Raw genomic sequence first — 20169 nt, 5'->3', positions numbered from 1 at the left:
ACAGTCGTGCATTTCATTGCTTAGCTCTGTCTATATTTTTTAGGATACTCAGCTTTATTCTTCTTGGGAAAATTATCTGTGTAATTTCCCTATTAACTTTTATCTTAACTGCTGTCACACTGAAAGAATTCTGTAGAAGGTTTTAGGAAATGTGAGTTTAGGTTAGTTTCCAACATATTAAATTGCTGTGATTTAATGTTCTATAAGTCTTGCGAGTCAAAGAAAAACAAAAAATCCTGTAAAACACAAATGTCTTGTGTATAGATGAAATCTAAAGTTCAGCACTGAGACTTGAATAAAGTTTCCAAGTTTCAGTAAACTGGTCATAAGACACAAGTTTATTTGAACATTCTTTTGCTTGTTACATTTGCTGGAAAAGTGGGGAGATAAATAGTTGCCTTTAGGTGGCAAAAAAACCCAAGTCAATGGTAACTTTTTAGAGAGTGTTAGAGTAAGTCAGCCTTGCCTAGCCTGGTGATCTCCAAATGTTGCTGGCCATATTGACTGGGGCTGAGGGGAATTTTAGTCTAAAACATTTTGTCTCAGAATTCCAAATCCGCCCAGGGTGCCAAAAAAACTTGTGACAACCAGATAGTATATTTTCACAACCTGGTTTAGTCCATAGGAGCCAACTCCTATGGGCTGAGGTCCCATTGCCCTCCATAAAATATTTGAGGGGGTTGCGCCCCTAAGTTGATGGGCATTGCCATTCAAATGGTGTTTGTGCGCACGCTGCATCTTGTGATCAATTATACCTGGGCCCCCCAATATTTTATTCAAGTTGGCACCGCTGTATAGAGAGGAATAGGATTCTCTAAAATTATACCCTCAAACCTGAGTTTTAACCAAGCTTAGCAAGTGTCACAATAGTGCACTTAAATCAGGAAGAGAAGGGTGGGATGCTATTTTCTTTAATCACAAGATAAACTTTCTGTATTCAAACTAAATAAGCCACCAGTGTTTAGGCTAAACATATTTGATAGAATTATTACAAAAGTAACAAAAGAGAGAAATGTTTGGATATTACATTCAGGGCTATTTTGTTGAGAAAGAAAAAAGTGATGACTTTAGATAAGAATCATGTGGATGTCCCAGCACAATCCTGTGCTGGAATGTTAAGACCATCACATTTTTCTTTCCTCAGTTCTCAAATATATTCAGTAATTATTTTAACCTGAACTTTGCATGGCCTTAAATGTAAAAAGCAAGCACACAGAACAGCTCTACTGAGTGCTATTTGGGTGGTATAATAAATAGGCATGATACTTGAAAATATCAACTAACTTCAAGCTGAGGTCAGGAGGAAGCTCCTTGGCGAATAAAAATATATTGCATCATTACATGCTACATTGTGATGAAAGATTAATGACAAATCCAGTCCAGGAGGGATTGTTGTTTGAGGAGTGACACCAGACAATTCTTAAAAATACTCAATTAGGAGATTAAAATGACTGATCCCATTTTGATTCATACCATAGATTCAAGTTCTTTAGTCTGAACAGGTAGAACACAACACACTGCCATTCAGCTATCACTTTAGCAGATTTAAAACTGGTGTTTACTTATTCTTTCAAATTTTCAATCCATTACCTAAACTGATGGACAAATGTATTCTAAGAACACAACAAAGGCAAATAGTCTACCTTCATACTTTCTTTTACTGTTCAGAGTAATCTTTGTCCAATCTTGTGAATGCATGATGCAATTAGAATTAAAGGAAAATAAATCAGATGTTAAAGCCATTACCATCAAGGTTTCCTCAATGACTTGTCACAGGAGCCTTTCTTAAACCTTGACGTGACCTCAAAAAGATGCTTGGTCTTGATGACAGCACTGTTTCCTTAACAGGGAGCCTTCACAGTGATCCTAAGCACATGACTATCACCAACAAGGACTACCATCAAAAGATAAGTCTTACCGTTACTTGTTGCAGGGGTGGGAGCATGTAATTTTCCAGATGTTGATGAACAACAACTCCCACCAGCTCCTACTCTTGGTCATGTTGGCTGAAGCTGATGAGAGCTGGTATGTAACATCTGGAGGCCCACAAGTTTCCCATCCCTGGACTATTGAATGGCCATATTCAGCCAATCATATCTCAGCTCATTCAGATACGATGTGCAACAACCTTTTGACCCTGTATGCTGTCCACTGATCATAAATGAGTACTAGGCATGATGACTATGCTGTGCCTCCACAGCTGAAGGCGGTTTGTTTCTGAATGCCAGTTTCTGGAAACCACGAGAGCAGAGAGTCCTCTTGTGCACTGGTTGACCACTGTGAGAACAGGATGCTGGACAAGATGGACCACTGACCTAGTCCAGCAGACTCTTATGTTCTTAGGGAGTCTTAGATGTACCTACATCAGGGTTGTTGTGAGGACAAAACGGGGGAAGGGGCGAACTGTGTTCATCACTTTGAGCTCCTTGGAAGAAAAATGGGGACTTACATAGGACTAAGTAAAATTTCTTCATTGAGGCTTTAGAATATCCATTTAACTTTTAGATATAAGATTTCAAAGGAACCAGGATGCAATGCACAATGTCTGAGTTTTAAAGGAGCCAGAACTCTTGCAATATCTATTACAACTGAAACCAATACCCTAAATGAATATTTGTAACAATTGCATTTCCCAAGGCTGAAATATAAAGCAGCAAATAATTTTGCTTTTTGGCAGATGGCTAAAATACCTCTAGCTCAGAATCTTTGAACTGGAATTCTAGTTTATTCCATGTATCAAAGTCAGTCCGCCAAACACAATAATTAAATGCCTCCAGAATAAAGGAAACTTGCCAGAATTTGCAAGTTCAATTGAAAAATAAGCATCAACTTGCATAGTCAAGATGCAGCAAAAGAAGTTGAACTTTATACCTCAAGTTATAGATGAAAGCAGATGCTAATATTTTTGTTTGTGCTGTCTCCATAGGAACTAAAAGTAACAAAAGATGAAGATTTCCAAAGAACAGTTATCAGGTTTGATTTAGTACCTCCAGTTCACACATACTAATACTTCCCTTGAGTCACAAATATTGAAATAACGTGAAGAGAAGCAACGAAGACCCATCTTGAAGCCTCTCAGTTATCCCTGATCTGAAATATTACTTCCCTCTTGGGCTGGTCCCAATCTTTTAGATAAAAGTTGGATCATAGCAGTTAATGCCAACTTAAACACAGATACATAGTTGTGTCCAGGGGATCTGGACTAAGGGATCTAGCCTTCAATAATACTGGTCTCATGGGGAGAATCCCATTCACCTCCCAGTCTCAGGAAGCTGGATATGCCTGATCTATGTGTATGCAGCTGTTAAGGCACACCTCTGCATTATTTAGGATGAATGCATTGTTGGGCCCAGTATCATATACCCCCAAAACATTCCTCAGATGAAAATAGGGACATTTCTCACTCCCCTCCCAAACTGTCTCTCCTTGATCCCTCATTTTTTGTCCCTCAACCAGAGCATTTCTACCACCACTACACCAATGGGCCTTGGCACCAACACCCTTCATGATCCTGAAAACCCCTGAACCCTAATATTATTATATTCATTGGTAGATTTGCCAAAAGAAAAACACAAACCAATAAATAAATTTTAGAAAGGGGCAAGTTTTTTCTGGGGGTACGCAGGGGTACGCATACCCTAAATATTTTGTGAATCTAAGTTTTGCCTCATATTTCAATATGAGTAGAAAAATGAGAGTACCCCTAAACATTTTTTAAGAAAAGAAAGCAGTGTGTGTGTGAGAGAGAGAGAGAGAGAGAGAGAGAGAGTGAAGACTCTTCCTTTCTTCATGCCCAGGGTGTCCCTGCCCTCTGCCTGCTTCTCAGAGCTGGTGTGTCACAGCCACTACTGCTGCCATCGCTCAGGACAAGCACAAGCTCATTCTCCACCCCCGAGCTTGGTGGGAAAAATAGGGACATTTTGGGATCAGATCAGAAGCTGGGATGGCTTTCATACTTCCAGGACTTTCCCTGGAAAATAGGGTCACTTGGAGGGTATGAGTAACAATGCACCAAGAAAAGTTGTCATGTTATTGGCAACCAACTATATGTACCTCCATGCAAATATGTGCAAAAGAGGACGGGGGGGGGGGGATACGAATCTTAGGTGCTCTCTATATACAGCACCTCCTGTCACAGTTTTTCTGCTATAAGACCCAGTTCACACCTTACTGCAAAAAAGAAGCTTCAAATAAATATGAACTAGTTAATACTATGGGTACAAGATCTGACTTTTGCATTATTCTATGATTCTATGTCTTACAGCAACCCAACTGGTATGCCACCATCTACTTTATTTTCCTCATTCTCCCTCAAGTGGGATGAGAATTGAGCTGCAAATATAGTTTGGCAGAAAAAAGAACTCTACTCATCCCAATAGTAAACTGGACCAAGGGAAGAGACATATTCCCTACAGACACAAACACAAAAGGACTACAATTAGCTGTTGTGGTTTTCAAAAAAAGCTAGTAAATTTTAAGTCTTACAATTGACAATTACTTAAAGAAAACACTGGATGTACCTTGAAGCTTTTTTGGGGGAGGGGCAAATCCAGCATGGAGATTTTCTGTGGTTTCCACCTCTATGGTTTGCTATATCAGCTTGCCAGTTCACCTTAAATTTGAACGTTAACGTAATAGCGACTATACCTCCAAGCCTGATTTGCTGAAGAAATAACAGTTTAGTTGTTTGACCAATCTCACAGAAAGAACATATGCTTTTCTATTAATATTTTATTGCTTATAAAACATCAAAGCTGGCTGCCTTCCTACTTTGTCAGCAAGCAACAATTTCCCCCTTTTAAGCTAATTCAAACCACAGGGAGCCAATTAAAAAAAGTGAAGCTTAACACAACTATTTCCTTCTAGTAATCTCTCTAAATTTAGGGTTTATCAGGCCTTATGGGGTCTTCTTTCTAGAGCAATTGGCATTTATTCATTTAACTACTATGTGTATAGCTAAGGGAATGAAACAAGTTCAAACTTTACCACTTGACTTCAAATTGAGAAAGACAGAATTTATTTAAAATACACTTGAGATTTCTTCTGAAAAGTTTTTCTTTTAATACAGGAAATATGTTACAACATTCCTTCTTCCTTGGTCTAAAAGGGGCTAAATTAGTATTTTGGCAGGCACCAAAGGCTTTTTCCAGTAATATTAAATTTCGCCATGTTACAGGATATGGACACTAAAGGGCTACTGAAGGCTAATATTGCTGTTATTTTAAAAGAATCCTTAGTTGTTGTTGTTTAAGGCAATTATGTGCTTCAATGAGGTAATACGAAAACAACATTTCCCTGTTTTTTTGTTTTCGTTTTTCAGTGGAAAAAAAGTTGGGAAGGGGGAAATAGAAGCATATACAGTCGTACCTTGGAAGCTGAATGGAATCCGTTCTGGAAGTCCGTTCGACTTCCAAAACGTTTGAAAACCAAAGCACGGCTTCTGATTGGCTGCAGGAAGCTCCTGCAGCCAATCGGAAGCCCCGCTGGATGTTTGGCTTCCAAAAATAGTTCGCAAACCAAAACAGTCACTTCAGGGTTTGCAATGTTCAGGAGCCGAAACGTTCGGGAACTAAGCAGTTTGACTTCCAAGGTATGAATGTATTAAATTCTTAGGAAATCTGGTGAAGTTTCAATGTCTGTTATTTATTTATCTGATGTTTTTAAAACAAAAAGCACTTTTATCTGTCCTGACCACGCAAAATGAACTCAGTAAACTCAGCAAAGGAATGCAAACACCAGCAATGCACAAAATGAACTGCAAGTCCTGTGTTAAAGCTATCCAAAGCTTCAAAATTTACATGCAATTGCATACTGAAAAACTGCATGCAATTGCAAAATGCATGGACCCCCCTTTTTTTTTGCATTATGTGAGGAATGTAGATCTGCCTCTTTGCCGAGACACTTTCATCTCTGCTTTAATTTTAATTTAGTAGTTTGTGCAGAGAAAGGAGATACAATTGAATACACAATAGCAAAGCACTTTTTGGCCTGAGGGCAGAAGCTTCCATACCCCTGGGCTAAAGGTTAAAAGATTCTGATAAACCTTCCTAAAATAAGCCAATCACAATCAGAGAACAAAGTACTGTGTTGCATGAACACAAATGTTTATTTGAGCAGCTAACAACCCTTTTTATATAATTCTTTTCCATTTTGTTTGCATTACATTTTCGACTCAGAAATAAAGCAGAATGGAAAATAAAGAAACCCTATAAACATGTGTATATATATACAACTTGGCAAAGAGGAAAGTGGGACATCCAACAATTTAAAAATTGTTCTCTATGGTAGAATTGACTAGATGTCAAAATAAACTGTTTTTAAAAACACCTTCATGTGGTAGCAATTTTATCCAGCAAAAATCCTTACTTGAAGCAAAGAATTCCAAACAACAGAGCTGCATAACAAATTTCCAAATCACCCATGATGTGTAACAGGTGAAAACACATGAGCTGTGTTATTTAGATTTGTTTAAGGGAACGTATAAAATGCCTAGCCTCCAATAATTTGTTCAATATCAGATCTAGTTGGTTATCTTTAGAATAACAATTGGCAGCTAACTGCAGTACAGTGGACGCTCAGGTTGCCAAAGTGATCCATGCGGGAGGCACATTCGAAACCCACAGCACCACGTCTGTGCATGTGTGGGTTGTGATTCGGTGTTTCTGCACATGCGCAAAGCACAATTTGGTGCTTCTGTGCATGTGTGACCGCCGAAACCCGGAAGTAACCCGTTCCGGTACTTCCAGGTTTCAGCACATCTGTAACCTGAAAAAAAACAACCTGAAGTGTCTGTAACCCAAGGTTTGACTGTAATGAAACTCTCAGGGCTGCATCGTGCATTACAAAATTTGTTCCCAGAAGGCTGTTTAATGAAGAGAACAATGCTATTGTTGGTATTTCACAGATTGACACTCACAGCTTCCCTCCCCATGTCCACAACAAAAAGAAACAAGCCATCAGCATATGTAGTAATCAGATTATCACATCATTTACAGACTAGTCACACAATATTTTTTTCAGAGGTGCCTTCTGCCTAGGAATTCTGTAAACATGTGAGGAGAGTCGGAATCTACAACACGTGGAAGCTTTCATCAGTGACGGCTATTTTTAGCCACCTATATACAAATCCAAATTGCTGCTAAGAAGGGTAAACAACATAGTAAATTCATGGCTATTTTTAGAAAAAGGTATTTAGCCTTGCACTTTGACATATGTATCATCTGACATATATTTAGTACCTTTCACTAGCAATAATCCATTCGCCAAACCCGTGTGCTGGCATTGATATCAGCATGTGATACCAGAGTGGTTTAAGGATTCATGTCTCCTACCAAGAAACATTATTATCTATAAATGACAGGCAAGAGCCCAATACAACTGGTACATAAAACTCCAAATATATTAATGTACTCTAGATTGCAGTAAGTATCTGTGAACAAGCCCCTTTAAAAACTCTCTCCTTATTTAATATTTACACTAGACAGCTCAGTTGGTTAGAACATGGTGCCAATAACACCAAGGTCGCAGGTTCGATTCCCATGTGGGACAGCTGCACATTCCTGCATTCCAAAGAAGTAGATGATCCCCAGGGTCAATTCCAGCACTACAATTCTTTGATTCTTACTATAAGTACAAAAGAATAAATCTGCTTAGCAGGTGAGAGAGTGGATTTTCATACAGCTATTTAAAATAAAAAATCGTATTATGTTTGAGGCCAAAAATAAAGCAAATCAGGCAACTTCTCTCAATACTTAACCACCAAAAGCACTTCTGTCTAGCATGGGGAGGGATTTTAACTGAGCTCAAGATAAGGAAGGAAGGGTTAACTTTCATGGAAAACTCACGCAAATAGGCTTGTGTATGAATACATCCCCAACTTCTGAGCACAATTAGCGGCTGTGGAATACTGCCTGTGCCAGACTGCTGGAAAAGCGAAATGGATATCCAGAGGGGAAGGAGTATCCTGGAAAAAGGCATGGATGACTGAAACTTTGTACAGGAGACCTCTCCACAATGCAACATTTTGTTATAGATCCCAAATGTGCTTATATATTACACACTATGATTTATGGTGTATGCTGTTTGGAATTTTTAAGAAATATTTCAGAACACTGAATATTTCAGTCCCACCACCCATCTAACAAAGATTATATAACACACACACATTTTGTGTGTGTGTGTGTGTGTGTTATAAAGTCACACACACCTTGAAACTCACAGGCCATTCAAATTTTACAAGCATGATTAAAAGGAGTATTAGCTCACAGCTGACTGGAATGCTGAACTCCAGCTGGACACCAGCCAACCGGGACTCATGGTAACCATTGTGTTTTTAAAGATCCATTTTAAAAGAGTCATTAATATTCTCCTCAGGACTTCAAATGCATGGCAAGTAATCCAACTTGGCAACAAACCTATGGAAGATGGTGTTACTTTCTACTTTCAGCCAACTCACTTTCTTGAGCAGATTTGAAGGGTTAAGGCCCAACACTTGTTTTCATGCATCAGAGCATAACCAGCAAGATTTCATGATGTAAACCCAAGTAAATATTTGTTTTGTATTCTGTTTATAAATACTTAAATTAAAATTGGTTTAATCTAGGGTGCACCAAACACTATATAATTTTGATATTCCTTCAATTGTAGCACATTCAAAAACAGCTGAACCCCAAAATACCTGCCACAAGGTTTTCACATTCAACTTGTTTATCACAGTCTTTTTTACTTTCACAAATACTCTAAGCGGTGTTGGAAACTGAGATATGAAAGCTAGTAGCTAAATGGCACCTTAAGCCTAGGTTATGGGAGCAACAATGGAATGTCTAGGCCCACTTTTTTATAAGGATACAAAGCTGAAAACGAATGAACTGCAGCTAAAATCTTATATTCATTTTTCACATGGTCTAGGCCTCATCTGAAGACTGCAAAAAACCCAAAGCCATGCTTCCCCTGCCTGCCTCACTAATATTCTTAAAAGAGGGTCTCTTCTCCAGTTTTCAGAGAGTGGCTGGAAGTGGGGAGGCAGGAAAAGGTCCTCCTTTTCTTCCATTCTGCAGTTTTAATCTGAAACCTTAGGTGCAGTACTGTGTCCAGAGCTCAGAAACGGCTCGCGCTAATAAAATTCCTTGTCGCAAAACGCGCCTAGAGCAATGGGAGTTTCGAACGGTGCCTTTAAGATAGCAGCCCAAATGCCTCTTCTTAAGCAATGTATATGGATTAGCTTGAAAAATGACCTCTCTACAATTACCGTATAGTGGGAGTAATTTCTACAAGCAGACCAAAGCAGGGGTAACAGCACCAAAGCCAATACTTTTCAGATTTGAAAAAAAATAACAACTTGCAGTGCTTATGACGGCCTCATGAGTTGTTCTTCAGTGTAGATTGTAAATTTATCCAGAGAAGGAACCTTCTCTCCCTGCCCAGTTCCGTCCCAGCTGCTCACTTACCTGCCCTGGAAGTAATAGCAACAATAGTAATAAATTTCTGGAGGCCTCTCTCCCTGATATCTGGACTCTGAAAAGGTTATGACAGTGTTCCAGGAGCAAGAGGCCATTATGCACTCACTTCAACAAAACTAAGTTTTACATCAGCTCTAGAAGATGCTTGAGCAGTGTTTCCCAAACTTGGGTCTCCAGCTGTTTCTGAATCACAACTCCCATCATCCCTAGCTAGCAGGACCAGTGGTCATGGATGATGGGAACTGTAGTCCAAAAACAACTAGGGACCCAAGTTTGAACTCTGAGCTTGAACTCTGGACAACCTGTACAGAAAGAGAGCCCCAAATTTAGAGAATAGTTGTTAAATATGTCTGCCTCTCTGCCTTCACCATTCATATTTAAAACTTGACAGATTCTGGCCCATGCTATTTAACATCTTCTGCACTGAACGGGAAGAATAATTCAAGGTGTTCATTGTCGTCTATATGCAGGTGACGTGTAGCACTTTTACACTTTTCAACCTAATACAAAGGAAGCTGTTGAGGTTCTGGATTGAAACCTGGAGAAATTAATGAGCTGGATGAGCACTAAGAAACAGAAGGTGAATCCACACAAGACACACATGCTCCAGATCAGGAGGGAGATGGCTTTGGAACAAGAATTCTGCCTGGTTTGAATGAGAATGCACACACATAAACACATCTTGAAAAATCAGGTTCACATCTGAAAGTGTTCCTAGACTCAGTTTTCTATCTGGATGACCTGGTGGCAAAAGTGGCCAGTTCCAAGAGAGTCAGACCAATTAAGAAGAGAGCCTTAGTTAAATCCAGATCAGATTAGTGCAATGTGCTCTAAATGGGGCTACTTTAGAAAAACCTTTAGAAGACACACTTTGTCCAGAATGCAGCACCAAGCTCATCTATAGGACCACATTACACCTGCAACCTCTGTGCCCACTGCCATTTTTTCCAGACACAACTCAAAACTTTGACAATTGCCTTCAGATAGCTGAATGATTACCCATACCATCCTGTTTGTTCCCTAATATCTGGAGAGGTCCTTCTGTCATGTAGCTGTTTTAATGGCTGCATCCATATTGTGGGACATTTTGCTGCATAAAGTGTGGATGTCCCCTCTCAGGCTGTCTTTTGGCAGTAGGGAAAGACATTATTATTTAGATATGTGTTTACTCAAGTATCTGCTATAAATAATCATGGTTTATCAATGCCTTTTATTATATTTTATGATATTGTTGATTCTGAATTACAGTAAGCCACTCATAGAATTTCTATGGGAGTATCACAAGAGGACTCTGGTACACCAAGGAGATCAAAATGGAATCTATAAGCTATACCTGAGCTACAATTTTTAACAGCATGCCATGATCAAAAGTGGAGGAGGGGTTCTCCCCCTCCCAGAGTGACTTAGAAACTTTTTTTTGTATTCAGAGGATGGCGTGGAGGGTTGTAGTAATATTACTCATGACAAAGGATCCTGCTGAGCAGGGAAGATTAGCTACTCCGGTGGTCCAGAGTGTCCCATTACAACCCACTCGGGGGGGGGGGATGCTGTGTGACAACTTAATCTACTACTCCTTACAGTGTACAGACATCTGGCTCAGCCTGTATAGACATAATTCGACAGAAGCAATAGAGAAGGCAGAAGTTATCATCAAACACACACATTTACTATCCTCTGCATTGTCGTTTGAATTATTATTAGTTTAAAATGTGACCTCTTAAGTTTTTATCTACACAAGAATTTTATTCTCCATTTGCAGCAATCTCTTTGTGTTATAAATTACCATGAACCTAGCCTTTTTATTTGGATACACACACAAAGGAAGATAAAAAAAAGGAATACAGAGTCTGGATAAATTTGTCTCCTACAGCTGTCCAGGAAGAGATGCTAAAAATGATGGTTTATCCAGATGCCCTGCAAAATCTAGGGGAAGCAGTCTTCAAAATAATGTGACAAACTTATCTGGCTCACCAGGAGAATACAAATGCCTTGTTAGGTTACTACATCCCACAAACTAGCCAGCTGTGAAGGAAACAGCCTGGTGACAAACCATACCAGGAAAGCAGGTCAGGATTTCCTGCTGTAATAGAGCCTGCTACTCAAAGAGAAGCTAAAAAGAGGGTCAAGCTGCAAAAAGGTTTTCTCCTAAAAGCTATGTCATAAATTGATAATAAGTAGCAGCCTAGAATTGGATTTCCATTCCACAGCATTTTCGATTTTGTGCCAACCTTATACTACCCAAATTACCTTGGTAATCAAGTTTTCCATTACCTTTGCACTACAGGTGCAAACATACAGCTTTAGCTTCTGAGTGGCAAGTAATTCCTTCCTGAACCCAAGGTTTTTGTATGCAGCCCAAAAGCTTCCGTTGAAATGCTGATAAACTCATGGACATCTTTAAAAAGGCTCTAGCCGTCACAGATTTGAATATATGAAGGTCAAGTTTCTAATATGAGGATTAATGCCAACCAGGATGCTTGTGACATATTTATACAGAAGTTATTTCAGATTGCTCCGATTCTCATTCATACGCAAAGTCACCAACAATTTTAAAAAGGAAAATATCACTGAATAGAAACACTGGAACTACATTAGGAGCAATCTGGGCTAACAATCTGCATAACAATCTACTCTTGCAGTTCTAACACACTTCTCTGTTTCACTATGGACTAGCATAATAGTTGTTCACTAGAGAGTGGGTTTCAAGGCTGTGATTAAGAAACTCACAAATAAACTGCTTAATGTATTTGTATCTCTCAATAATGTTTCCATATATTCCTCATGTGCGCACACAAAACAAAACAAAACAAAACAAAACAAAACAAAACAAAACACCATTGCTTTGGTGAAAGAAAGTAGACCAGAACATTCATAGGTAATTTTTATTGACCAAAAGGGCTTGGTGGGAGAGAAGATGAACAAACTATCTGCCAATTTTTAGTAAAGTAATCACAAGACTCTATTTTCTTTAATTCACTTCTGTTTATTGTTTGTTTACATGCGTATGCAGTGGCAGCTGGTAGCATTTTGACATAGTAGAGCTGCAATGCTTAACCTTGCTTTGTTTAAACTTTAGGAAAGTGTGCCAGTACACATGTGCTAAGTGCTACTGACTTCTCCTCGCTAAATAATAATAATAATAATAATAATAATAATAATAATAATAATAATAATAATTCACCCTAATGTCTCAAAGCGAGTTACAACATTAAAAGACAATTGGAGCTACACTTCTATGCACAGCTAGGTGGGAGGAAGCTGGCTGAGGCTGATGGGACATTGAAATGAATGAAGAAGTTCATTAAATCCTACAACCTGCAGCAGCACACAACGCTGTGGAAAATACTGGCTGCTTTCAGGCTAATCCTTAGCAACTAGTGAATTTACAATATTCAGCAGGCAAGGGAACTAATTGGATATTGATGAGTTTCTATGCTGAAATATTAAATATCATCACACGTCATTGAAGCAACTTGCATTGCAAGAGAAAGAAGCTTCACTGCTCATTTTTCTAGAGAGTACAAGAGACTCTTCCGTCATCATAACAGCATCCTCTTCTATTTTTGAAGCACTGTCCGGAGTTCTAAGCTATAACTTCACAAAGGACAAAGTCCGCAAGGCAATAAAAATCCGAAACCCAATTAATTCCTTGTTTGACTATCTTCAGAAAAGGATAAGTGATAGCAGCACAGAACCCCAAACAGATGACTGACATTACCAGATAACAATTAGCTTAGGTTAATGGGTAACACTTTGTCAGGCTCCTACAAATGTCAATACAGCACATCAATAGCTATAAAATACCCAAGGGAATGGTTAATATCACTCTAAGGCAAACTGTCTTATTGAGGAAAAAGATGGACTGGCTGATCAAGTCATTACTACTAGTCATGCTTCTGAACACTGGTTGTGGAAACCACAGAAGGGGAGAGTGTTCTTTTACTCAGATCCTGCTTGTGAGTTTCCCATAGGCTTCTGGTTGGCCACTGTGAGAACAGGATGCTGGACTAGATGGCCATTAGCCTGACCCAGAAGGCTCTTCTTCCGTTCTAATTATCTTTACCACCCCCCAAAATTAGGAAGCAAAACAACAAACTCCAGATTAACGTGGAAAATGCAGAGCTTAGGCCTTACTTTGCTTTGGCTATTTATTGTGTTCAGTTTTACAAAACACGGATCTGAAGTGAATGTTGAAGTATCACTAATTGATGTATCATCAAGTGACTTTATTACTGTTCAGGCTGCAATCCTGTAGCCACTATAGAAGTCAATAGGACTTACTTCCAAGTCAATACCTACAAGATTACGCAGTCAGTTTAATTTTGCTGTGCAAGTGGACTTACACAGTTGTACCTTGGTTGACCTTGCGACTTGAACATTTTGGCTCCCGAATGCCGCAAACCCAGAAGTGAGTGTTCTGGTTTGCAAACATTCTTTGGAACCCGAACATCCGACACAGCTTCCGCAGTTTCCTTCAGCCAGTCGGAAACCATGCCTTGGTTTCCGAACGTTTTAGAAGTTGAATGGACTTCCGTAATGGATTCCATTTGACTTCCGAGGTACCACTGTACTTACCAAACATTGGCTATTACACATAAAAACTTACCAAGTCACCAAATACCACACACACACACACACACACACACACACACACACACCCCATAAAGCAACACACACCATACAGGAACCTAACATGTCCCTAGCCACCCAAACATTGTTTGAATCATCTCTCTCACTTTCCCTCACCACAAACTAACTTTTCAGAAACAGATAGGTAGCTGTGTTGGTCTGCCATAGTCAAAATAAAAAAAAATCCTTCCAGTAGCACCTGGAAAATTTTTTTTTTATTTTAACTTTTCAGAAATGAAACATTTTTACATAATCATGCTTAAAATAAGCAGGGAAGGAGAGAAACACTACATCTGAGAAGATAGTTTCACCAAAAAAGGATTGATATTATATTTCCTACAATATGTATTCTGAGAAAATGAAAGAACAAGTTTTCTTAAGAGAAAAACAATACCGACCTTCATTCCTGGATAAGGTTTCTTTACCCTCTGGTGTTTTATCTGGCATCTCAGCCGAGACCAATTCAGTGAAACCTGAGGGACATAAAGAAAGAAAACTGTTCTCATACCAAAGCCAGCAGGGGAAAACTTTTCTATAAGTTCAGGATACTGTTACAAGCTAATTCACACACATCCTATAAAACACTTCAGCAATAGGGCAAACAAAGCTAACAAATTAATACATGTGAGCACAAAGAATTCGCTGACCCTATAATGTGTCGTTGAGCTTGAGTAAAGTACCAACAGTTTGGGGAAAAAATTCCTTTAAAGCAGGAATAGGGAACCTGAGGCCTCCAGACCAATTGTCTGACTACAACTCCCATCATCCCTGACCAGTCCCAGCACCAGCCCAGAGCCTGACCACTTGCCATGCTGGCTGGGAATGGTGGTAGTTGGAGTCCCAAGAACAACAGGAGCTCCACAGATTAGCCATCCTTGTTTAAGGAATACACAGGCCCATATAATTGAAAAGGGTTTTTTTGGGGGGAGGGGGTGAGTTAACTTAAAAATTCATCAGAGAAGTCCTACTAGTGAACACTAGCCAGTGAATCAAAGATGAATGAAAATATCTGGCAAACCCCTTAGGGCAGGCATAGGCAAACTCGGGCCCTCCAGATGTTTGGGACTACAATTCCCATCATCCCTGACCACTGGTCCTTGAAGGCTTTAGGGCCTCCAAGTCAAAACAGTAAAATCATTTTTGAAAAATAAAGCACACACCTCTCTATTCTCTGTCCAGCTAAGTAAGTCCCACCAAGTTCAATAGGAATTGTTCTTGTTTGCACAGCATCAACCTCAAGACATCCAGAGGAATACCCAGCAGAATAATTTAATCCCAGCCATTTCCCCACTATTTGCTTCACTGTGAAAATATATTATAACCTCGCTTTATCAGATATCAGGGTGATGTACAAAATAAGGCCAAAAATACTAATGAGACCATAGATACACCCATAAAACAGAAGCAAATGTCAGTGCATATCCCTCAGGATCAATTTAATATAATTCTCTCTGGCCACACCACTTAACATTTTGGCAGCCACGTTCTGCATTAGCTAAAGCTTCTGGATCTATATCAGGATCTGCTGCCCCTGTGGATCCTGCTGCCTGAGGTGGTCACCTCACCTTGTCTCATGCGTGGGCCAGCCCTGCTTCTGGGTCATCTTCAAGGGTGGCCCCACTTACAATGCATTGCAACAACCCAATTCAGAACATGGACTGCCAGGGCCAGTCTATCCCTGTCTGGGAACCACCTGAAGCTGGTAAAAGACACTCTGAGCCACCAAGGCCACCTGGTCCTCAAGTAGCATAGCTGGAGCACCTCCAAGTTATGCACCTCCTCTCTCAGAGACAGTGAAACCTGAGACAAGAGAACCACCTGTTCAATGAGTCTCAAACTTAATGGGATTCAACTTCAGCTTTCTGTTCCTCATACCGCCCATACAACTGGAACCCAAACACAGTCAATTTAAGGGGGGAGCAGAGTGCTGCACTATTGAAAATTACCTTTCTCTCTGTTCCACTGATAAGATTCCTTCTGTAAGTGGACAGTCACCAGTAAGAGTTTTGCCTCTGGTACAAGGACATAATTGGTGTCTTCAAGCTAATAACGAAACCTCACCCCAGCCCCAACCAACCAGAAATACTTCATAAATTCAATTACTTAAAATGGATTAATATTTGTTTCATCAACCAAACCGCAGAGGAAGGTTTCTATTTCCACAAATTTCTGGGAATAAGCCTACAGAACAAAATGAGACGCATAGCATTGTACGGTAAGTGATCATTTTGGATTTTTAGCAGTAGAATGGGAAAAGCCGAATGAGTATGTTGGGTTTGTGTTTTTTTAACTTAAGTGGCCTATTAAGTATCATGAAACCTTAGAACTTCATCTTCACCCTTGCCAACTTCCATGACTAATTTTAGAGAGATGTGAAAACAATGTCAAGTAGCAATTTGCTCAAACTTCAATTAATCTTTCTTTGCTAACAGTACACTACTTGGCCATGAAAGCATCATGTTACAAGAAGCACTCAGTCACAACAGAACTGAAGTGATTTATTAAAAAACTTCCCTGCTTGTATGCTACCACAAGAATGAGCTGTGCTAGTTAATATCGTATTGGCTAGACACACTTCAGGACTGCATTGTTGCATTAGTTTTGCTGGTTATAAAGCTAGCACTTCTGTCCTGATTTCTAATGTTCCTTTTACACTGCAGGTTGTGTAATGGAACTGTGGCTTTTTGAATGATATACTGCTTTGCTGTGCTAAAGTTTAAAGGGCAGAAAATATAATTATTAAAACAATAACAGTGGAATGTGAATTGCTTATTTCCCCCCAACTATTGTGGTCCTTAAGCCTAAGGTTCCAAAAGCCTACCCGGGGCGGGGAGGGGGGGCACATGCAAGAGGATGAACTTGAAGATGAATGAGAAATCATTAGAAGTTCAACGCTGATACAGACTTAATTTGCATTTTGTTCACCCAACAATTACGGAAAAGGCTTCTACAGGGCCAGCATACCCACAAGGCAGAGTGAAGCACACGTCTCAGGCAGTGCTTTTTTCTAGAAAAATAGGTGCCGGTATTCACCATGAAGTTGTTAGAGTAAGTGCCACACTGTATAACAACAACAAAAAGAGGTGCCTGTACTACATACCATTGAGTACCCCCTGAAAAAAACTGACAGAATTCCCTGAGATGGCACCACTGCAAGCACACTGCCTGCCCCACCACAGCTTGAGTCATAATGCAGGCATCAGCACTGATTTCCGCTGAATTTTTGCGAGATCTTGCCAAAATTCCATGAGACCGTGCCGGAATCTGCCGGAATCTGCTATTAGCACAACTTAGGGAAGAGAGGCTTTGCTGAAGGCAGCATGGCACAGGAGTGCCACCATGTCAGGGCAGCACTCTCATTTCATCTCAAGTGGCAAAATGGGAAGCCCCTGGACTTCTAGGTGTAGTTCAAAGATCACTCAACTAATTCAGTGAACTTTGTTAAACCAAACTACTTCATTCCAAGCACTTCACAGAAATATCAAAACTGTGTTTTTATGATTACATATGCTAAGGCATCATATTCTTAACAACTCTTAACTCGATTTGACTGGTTAAGAAAAGAATCCTCCATTATCATGAACACACAAATAATTAGTAGGGACCATGATTAGCATATAATGACAGAGACACTGGTATTTTATACTGAAATGACTTTGGTTCGTTATATTCTCAGTCTAAATGGGATCTGCCCTGTCTAAAAATACATCTCTAATATCCCTTTATTTTCTTCAGACTAAACTACCAAATAATAATAATAATAATAATAATAATAATAATAATAATAATAATAATAATTTATTATTTGTACCCCGCCCATCTGGCTGGGTTTCCCCAGCCACTCTGGGTGGCTTCCATAGAAACCAAAAATACACTAAAATATCACAGATTAAAAACTTCCCTGAACAGGGCTGCCTTAAGATGTCTTCTGAATGTCAGAAGCTATAGCTATGTTATACAATAGCTATTATGTATAACATAGGATATGCTTCCCCCTGCCCCCGTCTACTGATAATTGAGAATGGATGCATATACAAAGATGAACAAATATCCAAATCAAATCTGAGTTCATCACGTCACATGCTGATTTGTAGAGCAGTTATCGACAAGCTGCCTATGAAGTCACATAGCCTTTGTCACTAGAGGGAGTCCTGATCACACAGCATGTTGGGTAAGGCAAAACAAAAGGAATGAAAGGATGAGGAAAACTGCCAGAAAAAAAGATTGCAGGCACCTTTGAATGTTTCTACAGATTTCATCGTAAGAAATGTTCAAACAAAACATGCCTATTGAACACACACCGAGAAACACACACACTCCCATCAACCAGCATGGCTAAAAGTCAGGCGGGATGGGAGTTCTTGCCCAGGAACACCTGCAGGGCCACAGGTGAGTCACACCTGCTGTAAAGGCTGCAGAGACAGGGCAAAAGAAACCATTATGTAGCAGACAAGTACAATACACTAGTCTTTTGGTAGCTTTTTCTTTTTTTCTAAGCAGATAATGGATTCTACAAAATATAGCGGGAAAAGTTCTAAACTCTTTCCCCTGGGGGTCACTCTGATCGATAGGAGGAAAAGATATTCCACAACAGATAATGGGTGTAATGAATAAAACAGTTTCCAATGTAAGCGCATGAAAAATAATTATGTGGGTAGTCCAAATGCATAAGATTTGAATGTTTAGCCAGCCTGACCCATTCCAGTGGATGTTTCAATTTAAGGTCTCACGTTAAATGCAAGGGAGCTTACTGAGAGATGCTGATACACGGAAAAACACTCACTCTGAAGACAATTTAAGACCTGCAGTACACAAACAACTGAACTTTACACAAGGGCAAAATTTTACAACTATAATTTGTATTGGCAAGGAGAGAACGAGGAAATGGGGTAATGTTTGGCTTGGCATTCCTGATGGTTATGCATGAGCAAAAGTCTATTTAAACCTTGCAAGCAAATCATTGTAACATTGCAATGTGGCAATGCTGCTGACTCATTAATTCTACCTAACAACCTAAGGCAGTTAACACTTTTGTTATCCCAATGAAGTCAGCATAAATAGCCTTTTAATAATCTTCCAAGGTTACTTAATGTGCTACCAAACAATGTATACTCAGTCCAACCTATTTTCTTTGAACCAAAGCAGAAAGTTTAATTTTAGTTTGCCGAACTTATAGCATTCAGTCCAGGAGCAGATCTGCAGGTAGAAATATGAAATGCATCCTGGAAGATTTTTATTTTTTTAAAAATAATATTTATTAAAAGTTTAACAATTACAAAAAAAGAGAAAACAAAGGGACAATAAAAAGTTACAATACATCAAAAAAATAATAAAAAGCAGAATAAAAAAACAAAAACATTTAAAAACACATCCAGTATTTCCATTTCTTTGTCTTTCATTTACCTGTTTCATCGACCTCCTCACACCTCCCTTTTTTGTATTCTAATTCAATTTAGCTATTTCAGCAAATCCTTTCCATCTTACTCAATTTTTGTTCTATAATTTACCTTATCCCAGTCTGACCTTAAATTTTACACTTTGGCCCATTAACACTCCATTTTTACTTAATTCTTTATAACATTTCTGCTAAAACCATGTAGCTTCATTCCAGCATCCTTCTAACATTCATTAATTTTGCTATATTTTTGTAAATATACTTTAATTTTTTTCCAATCTTCTTCCACCGACTCTTCTTCCTGGTCTCGGATTCTGCCAGTCATTTCCGCCAGTTCCATGTAGTCCATTAGCTTCATCTGCCATTCTTCCCTGGTGGGTAGATCTTGTGTCTTCCAGTCCTTTGCGATAAGTATTCTTGCTGCTGTTGTGGCATACATGAAAAAAGTTCTATCCTTCTTTGGCACCAATTGGCCGACCATGCCCAGGAGAAAGGCCTCTGGTTTCTTCAGAAAGGTATATTTAAATACCTTTTAATTTCATTATAAATCATCTCCCAGAATGCCTTAATCTTTGGGCATGTCCACCAAAGGTGAAAGAATGTACCTTCAGTTTCATTACATTTCCAACATTTATTATTGGGCAAATGATAGATTTTTGCAAGCTTGACTGGTGTTATGTACCACCT

At 39.2% G+C, this 20169-nt stretch overlaps 1 protein-coding gene and 1 long non-coding RNA gene across 6 annotated transcripts in view; one reads left to right on the top strand and one right to left on the bottom strand.

Moving 5' to 3' along the window:
• Window positions 1-20169, top strand: part of LOC308583372 — a 444074-nt gene that overhangs the window by 143702 nt on the left and 280203 nt on the right. The gene's annotated exons all lie outside the window — the stretch shown is intronic.
• PLEKHG1 (pleckstrin homology and RhoGEF domain containing G1) overlaps window positions 1-20169 on the bottom strand; it is a 102410-nt gene that overhangs the window by 60541 nt on the left and 21700 nt on the right. For all 5 annotated transcript variants that reach the window (XM_081186178.1, XM_081186179.1, XM_081186177.1 and 2 more), the window contains one exon: window positions 14486-14560. Coding sequence is in view for 3 of the 5 variants with exons in the window: in XM_081186177.1 (XP_081042303.1) it covers window positions 14486-14560 (75 nt within the window). In the remaining 2 variants the exon portion in view is untranslated. Of the gene's footprint in view, window positions 1-14485; window positions 14561-20169 lie in introns of those variants that run through there.

This window comes from Podarcis bocagei, assembly GCF_964188305.1.
Source record: "Podarcis bocagei genome assembly, chromosome: 3".
Classification (NCBI taxonomy): Eukaryota; Metazoa; Chordata; class Lepidosauria; order Squamata; family Lacertidae; genus Podarcis; species Podarcis bocagei.
This window is presented reverse-complemented; position numbering and strand designations above follow the sequence as displayed.